At 54.9% G+C, this 12,023-nt stretch overlaps 1 protein-coding gene across 2 annotated transcripts in view; it reads left to right on the top strand.

Moving 5' to 3' along the window:
* The window catches only part of IPO13 (importin 13), a 31,054-nt gene that overhangs the window by 6,145 nt on the left and 12,886 nt on the right, over window positions 1–12,023 (top strand). For both annotated transcript variants that reach the window (XM_030953490.1, XM_030953489.1), the window contains exons 2-7: window positions 3,320–4,056; window positions 9,427–9,567; window positions 9,702–9,843; window positions 10,805–10,971; window positions 11,334–11,454; window positions 11,748–11,895. In XM_030953490.1, coding sequence (XP_030809350.1) covers window positions 3,320–4,056; window positions 9,427–9,567; window positions 9,702–9,843; window positions 10,805–10,971; window positions 11,334–11,454; window positions 11,748–11,895 — 1,456 coding nt within the window. The remainder of the gene's footprint in view (window positions 1–3,319; window positions 4,057–9,426; window positions 9,568–9,701; window positions 9,844–10,804; window positions 10,972–11,333; window positions 11,455–11,747; window positions 11,896–12,023) is intronic.

Raw genomic sequence — 12,023 nt, 5'->3', positions numbered from 1 at the left:
GATGCTTTTTTCCAGAATATTCATCTGATTTCCAACAGCTTGTAGCATGAACTCTCAGCATTAACTCTACTTCCATCCTCTGAATTGCTTTGTGTAGTTGGTAGATTTTTTCATCTTACTACTCACCTTCTCACCCATGGTGGAGGCTGCAGCATGTCCTTGGGGACCTTTGCTGGAGACCTCCCCAGGGACTCCTGCAGGAAGAGCAGGAGGAGCGGGGCTCTGAGCTGGTGTTGCTGGGCATGGACGCCTCTCCAGAGAGCTCACTGGTGATGGTGGGGATGCTGCACAGGGTGCAATGTGAGGGATGCAGGCAAGGTGCTGGGATCATGGTGATGGAAGAGCTGTCCACATATCTGGAAAGCTGGCCCTGCCTGGGAAGGGGTCTTGCAACCCTACTGCTCACTGTTGCTCTTAATGCAGAGGTAGTAACGCGTCCCTAGCACAAGTTTTGAGAGGACCAGCTCTGACAGTGCTCCCTCTTTGCCATTGTTACAATGCAGCAGCTGGGATTTTTTAGTATAGCCACTGCTGGAGTCTCTGACAGGGCTGTGTGCTGGAGGTGTGTGTGCTGCAGCTGTGTGCAGGATGTGTGTGTGCTGGAGGTGTGTGTGCTGGAGGTGTGGGTGCAGGATGTCTGTGTGCACCTCCTTGCACCTCAGCTTCATGTTGGGCTTTTCCTGGTTGCTTGCTCCTCTCCATTCAGCTGGATGATCACATGGCAGCACCAGAGGCTGCTGGCTTGAAGCAGATCCTGTTGGCAGGATCAGGCCTTAGCCGGCAGCACTGGCAGCCCCAGCCAGAGGAGGATGAGCCCTCAGCTGCTTCCCAGCAGGCAGACTATGTTTGCCAACCCCTGCTCTGCTGCCCTGCCACGGTCCCAGTCACTCGTGGTGCTGTGCAAGTCTTGCCCTGCAGGTGCATTGCTCCTGGGGCTCACTGTGGTGTGCCTGGAGGGTGCACAGTGCCATGCTTTGCCTGGCACTTTCCCTGATGTGAGACTGGCATGCAGCAGCTCTGTGGCCAGCACAGGTGAGCAGCTGGGGAGTTTGTGGGTCAGGAACCCAATGCTGTGGGCCAGGTCCATCCTGCACACATGGTGAGGTTTGTGTTTTACAAATCTTGTGCAGGTTTAGAGATTGGAGCTCCTGTGTACACATTGTGCCTTGTAATATAAGATGCATAGGGATTTTTCTCCCCACAATTTTCTAAGCAGTAGCACCATTCAAAATAGAAGAAATAAATTCATTAGGAAGTGCATGAAGATGTAAGAATAGAGGCTGGGAAGAAGTGGGGAAGGATGCTGGGCTAGGGAGCATGCAGAGGGCACTGCTCGTTTCACCTTGTGACAGTGCCCAGCAAGAGGGAAGAGAAAGAGTGGGCTGTCACCATTCTGGGAATCTCAAGTGAGATTTATTTGGGAAGAAAAATAAGCAGCAAGCTCTGATGGGAGCAAGAGTCTGAGCTGGTAATGGTTGGGAGCTCCAGCTCCAGCCCTGCTGCAGGATGACTCAGTCCTTAGCACAACAGTAGGGGTAGGAGCCGGGTTCCTACCCCCAGGAGTGGCTGAGCTTTTAGCACATCTGCAGCTGCTGCTCTATAGTGAAGTAAATTGTTGCTTTGTTTGGAGGAGATTACAGTGCTTACCTCTGCCCCAGCTGAGTGATGCTTCCTGCATCCAAGTCCAAGATAACTGGGAACAGAGCAAAGGTTTGGCTAACTACTGAGAGCTCATGGTCTCCCCTTGGCTTGCTCTGTTGGGACAGATTTCTCTCTGCCATGTCCTGCTTATGTAGGGTTAACCTTTTCTGTGTCAGGGTAGGTGTTTTAGTGGGTCAGACGCTGTCCCTCTGCAGCCCATGTTGGCTGACTCCATCACCTACAATGTACTTCATAACCTCTTTCTCACAAAGATCTTTCTTACAAAGAGGTTATCCTCATTTTCCCCCGTCACAAAGTCTTGAACAGCAGCGATTCAAATCATGGCCCAGGCTATGCCGACTCTGTAAAGTCCCTGCCATATTGTCCTGCTCCTCGGTCTCACACTGGGAAGCAGCAGGAGGCACAAGTGCTTGCTTGGGAAGCTCGTTCCTGTGCCCCAAGCTGCCAGTTCTGCATGCTTAAAAATAGGGTTTAAATCCTCTCCTGGGTACAAGAACCACAAGAATTTCATAGATTTTTTTGTGGGGAGGGGGGGGAGGAGGCTATTTGAGACCTGGAGCCAGGGTGGGGACACAGAAAAATCCTCTGCACCTGCTGCAGCCATCCTCTGATTTGCTGGTGGAGTGTGATGGGTGCCTGATTGCCCGACAGGTGCCATGGATTTTCCTTGCTCCTGGCGTGTGCAGTCAGCAATTTGAAATGAAATGTGCTGTGCCAGGCAGAAATCCTCACTGCTGGAAGATGGAGTTCAGGCAAGGGATAGTTATTCTTCCCCTCCTTGTGTGAGGACATCACTGGTTGCTGGCTGTACCCACTCAGGATAAGTAGCTAATTGAGGTTGGGGTTCATATCTCTATAATATTCCTCTGCAAATAAAGCCTTATAGCCTGTGTGAAGCTGTTCATGTGGATCTGAGCTATGCAAAGCAGTAGCTAGATCTCACAAAGCTGCAGGAGCAGGTAAGTGATGTTTCCCTTCTCTATATGGAGAGATGGACTAAGCAGCACTGGATGTTGCAGAAAGCAGTGGCAGAGACAGGGCTGGATGCCAGCTCTCTTGGTTCAGCTGTAACTGGGTGGGTTTGGGAATATTTTGAAGGCACTTAATGGAGAGATTAATCCCCAAACTTAGCGACTGTGGATTTTCAGGACTCTGCATAACCTGACAGACAAAGATCTGCAGTGGCTCTTGCATTCCATGGGCTCATGGATGCAAGCTGTGGACCACAGCACCCTTCAGAGAGCAGGTGTGAGTGGAAGGCAGGAGTGCTGGTCAGCCATGTCCCTTACAGTCCTCATGTGGAAGGAGGGTCCCGTGCCCACCCCAGTGATGGCACATTAGCAGGGAAGCAGGCAGATTTTGCATGTATGAAGGTGAAGATGGGAAATTACTAAAGAAAAGACATTTCTAGAGTGAAGCATGAGAGGAGGGGAAGGATGCTTTGCAGGTCCTCTCGTGCTGCCAGATCACTCTCACTTCACTGAGAATGGGAAGAGGGAGGCCAGCTAACATGGGCTGCCCTGGGGAGGGGGGCTGTGCAGGGCAGCCTGGGCACTGGGCTCCATCCTAGTGAGCCTTCCTGGTAAGCCTTTCCCAGGCAGGACAGGCCGCAGTGGTGCTCCTCAGCTGCTCTAGGGTGCTTCCCTCTCTCTTCCAGGCTCTCCATCAGCTGTATTATGACCCAAACATCGAGAACAAGAACTTGGCTCAGAAATGGCTGATGCAGGCACAGGTGTCCCCCCAGGCATGGCACTTCAGCTGGCTGCTTCTCCACATGGACAAGGTGCCTGAGATCCAGTACTTTGGTGCCAGCGCTCTCCACATTAAAATCTCCCGCTACTGGAACGACATCCCGGCCGACCAGTATGAGAGCCTCAAGTCTCAGCTCTTCACCCACATCACGCGCTTTGCCAGCGGCTCCAAGATCGTGCTGACGCGGCTGTGCGTGGCGCTGGCCTCCCTGGCGCTCAGCATGATGCCAGAGGCCTGGCCCTGCGCCGTGGCAGACATGGTGCGCATGTTCCAGGCCGAGGACTCCAACGTGGATGGGCGGGCGCGGTGCCTGGCGCTGCTGGAGCTGCTGACAGTGCTGCCCGAGGAGTTCCAGACCAGCCGCCTCCCCCAGTACCGCAAGGGCCAGGTGCGCAGCGTCCTGGCGCAGGAGTGCGGCTCCGTCTTCCCTTTGCTGGAGCAGCTGCTGCAGCAGCAGGACTCCCCAGGTTTCATCAAGCAGAAGGTGCTGAAGTGCTTCTCCAGCTGGGTTCAGCTGGAGATCCCGCTGATGGACTGCGAGAACCTCATCCAAGCAGCTTTCACCTCTCTGCAGGACCCAGAGCTCTTTGACACAGCGGTGGAGGCTGTGGTCAATGCCATTTCCCAGCCCGATGCCCAGAGGTAAGGGCAGCTTCTCCTGTGTGCTGCAGGCTGGTGCTCCTGGGCATCAGCAGGGAAACGGGGTGGGAGGGAAAAATCTCAGGCTTTTTTTCTAGCTGTTGTTGGCTCTGAAGGTAATGATGGCAAGGTTTGAAAGTGGGAGAGTATCAAAAGCAGTTGGAGGCTGTTGGTTTCTCATGGTTGGTCCTGGAAGGCTTTGCACTATGGTTGACTTGTAGGGACCATAAAGTCTTGGCAGCTGCAGCCCATGTCCACGCTGGCCTCTGAGGCAGATGAGGATGCATGCTTCTGGCTCCTCATGTCAGGTGCTGCAGCAGCCAGCTAGAGAGCAACTGCCTGACTCCTGCCAGCAGGAGTTCAGAGACCTTCCTCTGCCTTGTGCTGCTGGTCCAGCCAAGGAGCTGATTAAATGCAGAGATAATAAAACCAGATCTGTCATTTTTCCCCTCCTTTTGGCTCCAACAGCTTGTGCCAGCCAAGGACTCATCCTTTGTCTGTGGCCATGGCTGCCCTGGGAGCAGCTGAACTGCTCCTGCTGGGGCTGTGCTGTGGGGCTCCAAGCTGTCTGCTTGGCTGCACTGCCTGAGCTCTGTCAGCTCTTGGGACCAATGCCTGCAGAAGGGACAGTACATCTCCAGTTCCTGTGGCCACATCCCTTCCTGGCTGCTTAGCAACCTTCCCCTGAAGAGGAGGGTTTCCTTGAAGGCTGAGCTGAGCTGCTGCCACTGTGCATGCCCTGTGCATCGCTGTGCATGGCTGCACGTCGCGCAGGCTCCGACCCTCCCCAGCCATGGGAATGATGCTGCCACTGCAGTTGTGAGCCCTGGTCCTCCCCTTGCTTAAGGGCAGGGGCAGCCTGCACCTTCCCCAGCTCTAGGGCAGCCTGGGGCTGTCCTTTTCAATGATAAGGAGTTGCATCTGTGGACTGCAAATCCTGGTGCACAAAGGGACCCAGAAGGATTTTAATGTGTTGCTGGATGGGATGAGGCGTTGCCTTGTTTGCTAGTGTTTAGAAGGTGGTCAGAAGCTATTTCTTCTTGTGCCTGGCAAAGCCTGTGGACCAGCTCAGACCCTTGTAGCAGGTCTGGGGCAGAAAGTGAGAAGGTGTGAGAAGGTCACCTGCACTTCTGAAATGTTGGACTCTGTCTTCCTGCTTTCCATTTCCCTTGAGTCTCAGAAGTCCCTTGGCTGTGATTCCATATCTTTGTGTAGAAGCCTAGGCCTGCAGTGCTGCTCTTTGATTGCATTAAGGGCTGAGTTTTCTGTTGACCTTTCAAAGTGAATTGTGGAGAGGTGTAACTGACAGTGGAGTTTCCTCTCTGCTTCTGTGCTGACCCTGTCATGCAGTTTTTGTCCCCATTCAGACCTGCCATGCTGGCTGCTCCCTTACAGAATCTTCAATATTTGTTTTCCATCCTTCTTCCTGGAGGCATGATCAGCCATGCAGAGCACCCTCCTGTCTGTAGGCATGTGGGCAGTGGCCAGGACAGGCAGGCAGCTGGCCTGAAAGGCTGTGCAGTGTGTGAGCCTGGTGCAGCTCCTGCCCTGGCATGTGGGGACAGCAGTGGCATTGTCACGGGGTGCCCTGCCAGGCGGCGTGTGGTGTCGGCTGCTTCCCAGCCCTGGTGGGTGCTCTCCTCCCCTTTGTTTCTTGTGTCCACTATAATGTGTTCTTCCTCCTGCTTCCCCTAGCGCCAGCTGTCCCACCCCTCTGGCTTTGTCACTCAGCCAGAGTGGATCCAGCTCTTTCCCAGAGCCCCCAGGGAGTCTCCTGACCTTTCTGTCTCTTATGTTGATAGTCTGGGAGATCCCTGCTGCTTTTCAGCTGCTGTCTTGCTCCTTGGTTTCTTGCCTTTGTTCCTGCAAGGCCCTTGGCTGCAGGCTCGGAGCATTCTTGGCACTGGGCTGCTGGCATGGTCCTCTCCAGAGCTTATTAGGGTATTGCTGCATGAGAGGGTCAGTCTTGGGTCTCACCACTTTGCCATGGGTGTTCCCTGAGTGTTTTTTACACTGTGTCTTTCCCCCTTTGCTCCCTCCCAGCTGTTTTCACTGACGTGTCTGCAGAGGTGATCATGCAGGTGTGCTTCTGCTGCCAGCAGGAGTCTAGTGGCTCATGAGCTTGGCCTCTGACTTTGAGGGTTAGATAGTTTGTCAGTGATCTTCCCAGGGGAGCACCACCTTGCGAGGCAGCTCTCCTGCTGCAGCACCTGTGTCCACGTGGCCCTGGTGCTGCACTCTTGGGTTAGTCACTTGTGCTGGCAGCTCCAGTTTCCCTGCTTGCAAGGAGCAGTGAGTGGTTTCCTGCCTCTGAGGTGTTACTAGAAATGATGCACCAGAGATGTGTAGGTGCAAAGTGTTTGATCTCTGTACCTGCCAGGTGGGTGGGAGCCCTGTGAACCCAGAGAAGGGGATGTGCTGTGTGTTGCTGGAGTCTTGATGCTGCTCCTCTCTTAGGACATGGCATTCCTGAGAAGAAACCTTGGAGTCTGGCCAGGAGCTGGAACTGGGGCATCTCTGAGCACACCTCTGCTCTTGAAGGTGGTAGGATGCTCCTGAGTTGCGGGAGGGGAGGAATGGAGATGCTGTATGTCATTTGCAGAGGAGAGGCTTGGGCTGTATTTTCCATCTCATTTAGGATTATCCCCTCAGCTAAATGGGTCAGAGAGCTTGGCAGCACGTGCTGCAAGGGGAGAGCCGATGTGTGACATTTGGCCACTTGGCCTTCCTGTAGGGCAGTGAGTAGCATCAGAGTGGGGTAGGGACCTCCTTTGATGTTTGCCCACGTGGGAATTACAGAGTGTGGATGTTGGACACTGAGTCTCCTCTCTGAAAGCAGCAGGGTGTTGCTACAGTGGTGGACCTGGCAGGGCTGCAAGTGACCGTAGGGAATTGCCTGGTGTCTTGCCTGCCATGTCTTTCTGGTCTTGGCACCTGGTGCTGAGTTTTTGAAGAGGAATTTCACTTGAGTTTTCCAAGAGCTTCATTAGAAACAGGCTTTTAATAAGATTGGGTTATTATCTCATCAAGATGTGGTTCAGATTTTGGATCAGGAAGGATGAGATTGTCCCATATGCCCATATCTTCCCTCTCCAGGTTGTCCCCGCACTGGTGCAGTTTGCAGAGGGTTGTGGGAAGAGCAAGAGCAAGTGCTGGTCCCACAGAGGGAGCTGCAAATGCTGCAGTTCCCTGGGCTTTGAGAAGGGACCAGACAAAGTCTTGAAAGCAGCAAATCTTGCTCAGGAAGGCTAAGACAGATCACTGCAGGGAACTGCATGGGCAGGAGTCACCATGTGGCTGCCATGTTCATATGCTCTTTCTCAGGCATTCACAGGTTTTGGCTGCTGGAAATAAGCTGGGCATCCAGGGGCTCTTCTGAGCTGGGATGGTTTTGTCTTCTGCCTGACAGTGGTGCAGGGGGTGGGAAGTGGTGGCTGGCAGCACCTCCTGGGGCACGCTCTGCACCTGCTCAGGGATGTGGCATCAGCTGGTCCCTTGGGCTGGAAAGCAGCACTGACCGGGTGGAGTGACCTGAGGCTCCATGCTCCTGGATATGGAATAGAGCAGCTCAGCCCTGGCTGACTTGACTGCAGGTCTTGGGTGACTGGTTAAAACAACTCCTCTAGAGCAAGCATCTCCCTCCTGGCTAGGGATCCTTGCATCCAGGATGCCCTTATGACTACAGACCAGTTAGCAGAGCAGGGTGGTACTCAGGAGATGTGGTTCACCCAACATTTCCTAGAAATCTTCAATAATATGGGATTGCAGCATGGAAGCAAATCTAGGTGGTTATCTCTGTTGGCTGTCCAGGGATTCCGGAGGATCAGTTCAGGTCCAGGCACTGTGAGTATTTCAAGGTAACTGGCAGAAGCAGAATCCTTGTCAGAAAAAGTCATAAAAATGGCAAAGCCATAAAAACCTCCCTAGGGTAATGTGAACGCAGTGCTGTGGAGGAAGGAAGGCTTTGGCTTACACTGGAGCAGTGGAAGGTTCCCTGTGGCTTTTGTCTGGGCACTGCCCTGGTTCTCTTGGGCCTACCCTGCATGCAGCATTGGTTCCCAGGGAGAGGAGCTATTGAATTTCCAAATTCTCCATCATCACATTGTTCCCATGGTGCCACATGCATAACTCACAGGGCATCAGAGGCTTGGAAATGGTTTATGCAAAAATAAACCCTTTGCTGTGTGATTTTCTCTGGGGGAGAGGGAGAGAGGAGGGTGACCCCCAGCAGCACAGAGGGAATGCTGGGACGACAGCTGGGATTGTAGACACCTTGTTTCCTCTGTTTTGTCTTGCTGACCCTGAAGGAAAGCTGCCACCACCAGTGCAACTCTGTCCCTGCACTGGTGGCACCAATGGCTTTGTTCTCTCTGAAATCATCCATAGCAAAAGCCACCCTGCCACTCCAGGGTGGATATGTGGCTGTCCTGGTGTCAGCACTCACATCTCTTCCCCAGGGTGGGCACAAGAGAGCTGGAATCATGTATGCCTCCCACTCCAAGCATCCTCAGCCCCGCACCTGCGTGTAGGGGGCGGGCAGAGAGCACAGGCTGTGGCTGCAGATAACACGCCTGGGCGGGCAGGGAAATGGCAGGGAAAAGGCAGGCTGCTCATCAGCCTCCAGCACGGCCTCTCTCCGGGGGCCCTGGGCTGCCTTTCACCTTGGCTGCCTCCTTCTCGTTGCCTTGGTTACCATCCCTTCCAGGCAGCGGAGGGGAGGCTGACGTGCGGGATGGGATGTGGGAGAGCAGTGCTGCTGGCCTGTGGCAGCCCGGGATGTGCCAGGGGCCTGCACTGTCCCTGGGTGGGACTCCCCAGTGGTGGCTGCCCCGTCCAGCCCAGACATGGGGCACAGTCTGGATGTGCCCATGCTGGAGAGTTGCCTGGTTTCCCACTGGCAGCTTGGACTGACTGTGCTAATCTGAGGGCATGGTGAGAAGAGGCCACAGGTCTGCCCTCACTGCCGTTCTGCTCCTGTTCTGGGCACAGGCACAGCTCACCCAGAGCTGCTTGTGGCACTGACAGTCGGAGGTGCTGGCAGCCCTGCTGGCAGCTGTGGGTCGGTAGAGGCAGGGGTCCACACCATGGTGCAGGGGGGTTTGCTGAGAGCTGATGGCCACTGGCTCAGCAGTTCACTTGCAGAGGCTCTGCTGCAGCCGTGCTCAGGCTGCAGCTTTTGTCCTAATGCCACAGGCTGCAAGGAGAGTTCACGTGAGCAGTAAGGGCTCCTGCATGCATCCCATTGCACAAAGCAGCCTTCAATAGGCAGAGCTGGGCAGGAGCCCTGGGAGAGCATCAGGAGGGGTGGATGGCATGGCAGGCAGCCCATGCCAGGGAGGTGATGCCTGGCACTGACTCAGGCTGTGCTTGCAGGTACGTGAACACCCTCCTGAAGCTGATCCCGCCCGTGCTGGGGCTGCAGGAGCAGCTGCGCCAGGCAGTGCAGAGCGGGGACATGGAGACGTCGCACGGGATCTGCCGCATCGCCGTGGCCCTGGGGGAGAACCACTCCCGGTGAGTGCTCAGGGTGCTCCCCAGGAGGGGGACTGAGCTTGGAGCAGCCTGCTCTTGTCCAACACCTGTCCTGCACCCAGTGATGTGTCAGGGCAGAGGAGCTGGAAACTCTGACCGTGCTCTCTGCTTCCCAGAGCCCTCCTGGACCAGGTGGAGCACTGGCAGAGTTTCCTGGCCCTGGTCAACATGATTATGTTCTGCACTGGCATCCCTGGACACTACCCTGTCAACGAAACCACCAGCTCCTTGACCCTCACCTTCTGGTACACGCTGCAGGTCAGTGACTGTTGTGGACAGCCTGCCACCAGGCAGGCCCAGAGGCACCACTGCATGGGGACTGGGGTCTGGCCTGAGTTTAATTGGTCCCAGGGATTTCTGATGTCCCCACTCCTTGCCCTGCACTTGCAGTTAGGGCAGGGCACGTACCTAGGAAATGCTGGCCCTGTGGCTGGCTCTTTCTGCCACCAGTCCTCTTTAGAAGTGTGAGCCATCCTTAAAGGGCTTCATTAACAAAACTAATTAAAATTTCATGTTAATTATTTTCTTCCCAGTGGCAGACCTGGTTGTTTAGCTCTTTGCTGCATTCCTGCAGCACACAAGAATGAGAGCATGGCTCTAGTGGCTGCCCAGTGTGGGGTCCCTCTCCCATGGTCAGTGTTCCCTGGATCAGCAGAGCAGCCCTGCCACACGGTGCTCTATTTTTAGCTCCCTTTCATCCCTCAGCTCCATTCCTCTGCAATCCAGTGGTGTGGCTGAGCGTGGGCAGGGAGGGGAGCGAAGTCAGTGCCGTGCCAGCAGCTCCTCTGCTGCACGAGGCCAGGCTGAGGCTCCCACGACCTCTTGCTGCTTCTCCAGATGGGTCTGAGATTACAGGTGCATGCAGGAGGGGGCTGTGCTCAGTCAGCTCTCTCACAGCAATCTGAGGCACACATGCTTCTGGTGTAGGGGTGCTCCCAAGGATAGGACATGGCAGGACACTGCCACCCCCTATGACGATGCTGTCTGAGGGTCTGCCCAGCTTCTGGGGCTTCTGGCATCTTGCCTCCAGATAACACTGCCACTGCAGAAGGGCACAGCATCAAGTGAATCTTAGGGAGCTGGAAATGCAGCCTTCCAAGGTATGACAGGTCCCACCAGCCCTGGGAGATGTGCCCGAGTCCCCTATGCAGCAGGCATGTTTGCTCTGTTTGCCTTTCCCTGCAACACCTGATGTGTTTACTCCTCCTCCTGCCTCCAGGATGATATCCTCTCCTTTGAGCCAGACAAGCAGGCAGTGTACCAGCAGGTCTACAGGCCTGTGTACTTCCAGCTGGTGGATGTGCTGCTGCACAAAGCCCAGTTCCCCTCCGATGAGGAGTACGGCTTCTGGTCTTCGGATGAGAAGGAGCAGTTTCGGATATACAGGTACAAGTGGGAGATTGTGATTTGCTTGTCAGGCAGGTGAGGATGCAGGGGCAGCATTCTGCCACCCTGGAGAGTGAGTGATGTATGATGAGCCAAGGAGGGACACAGAGGAGATTCCTTCCATCAAGAGCTGTTTTGGCTGTGGTGGTAAATGTGAAAATGAGCTGGTTTGGCTCATTTGGCAAAATTTTGGCACAGCACCAGTTACCCTGCCCAAGAGAGGCCATAGGATCACTCCATTGGTTGGGACAGTGTGCTTGTATGAGCAGTGCCTGTGCCCTGGAGAGAAAGTGATGTGTCCACACGTGGAGCTCTCTGCATGGGCTGGGGACAGTGTTTGGAGACACCCGTATTCTCTGCAGGGTGGACATCTCTGACACACTGATGTATGTGTATGAGATGCTGGGTGCTGAGCTCCTGAGCAGCCTCTATGACAAATTGGGACGTCTCCTGACCAACACAGAGCAGCCGTCCACGTGGCAGGTGAGCAAGGGGACCCGGGGCTGACAGCTACCTGTGCTCACCCTCAGTGGGGCATTGAAAGCAAAGGGACGTGACACAGGTGAGGAGCATGAGCACCTTGCCAGCACACAAACAGTCTCTCTGGGGTCTGCTGTGGAGAGGAATAGGTTTTCTGCCTCCCTGTCCTTAGTTCTGCTGAGGGATCGCCCTCTTCAGCTATTCGGGGGGGTGCTGAGCTGGTGCCTGGAGCTGGGGCAGGGTTGGGCATCAGGGATCAATGCACAGCTCTGACAGTGCCTCTCCCACTCTGGCAGCACACAGAGGCCTTGCTCTATGGCTTCCAGTCCATTGCTGAGACCATCGATGTAAACTACTCTGACGTGGTGCCCGGGCTGATCGGCCTCATTCCCCGGATCAGCATCAGCAACGTGCAGCTTGCTGACACCGTCATGTTCACTATCGGTGAGTGGGCTGGGCTGGGAAAGCCCCCCTGAGTCCACATCTGCCCAGCAATACCAGTGGTGAAAACCAAAGCTGGGCATCACAGAATGCAAGAGCAAGAACCTGTGGTGCAGTCCTGCAGTCTGACC

The sequence above is a fragment of the Camarhynchus parvulus genome, chromosome 8, assembly GCF_901933205.1.
Source record: "Camarhynchus parvulus chromosome 8, STF_HiC, whole genome shotgun sequence".
Lineage (NCBI taxonomy): Eukaryota > Metazoa > Chordata > Aves > Passeriformes > Thraupidae > Camarhynchus > Camarhynchus parvulus.
Note: the sequence above shows the minus strand (reverse complement) of the source record. Positions and strands in the feature narration are given on the sequence as shown.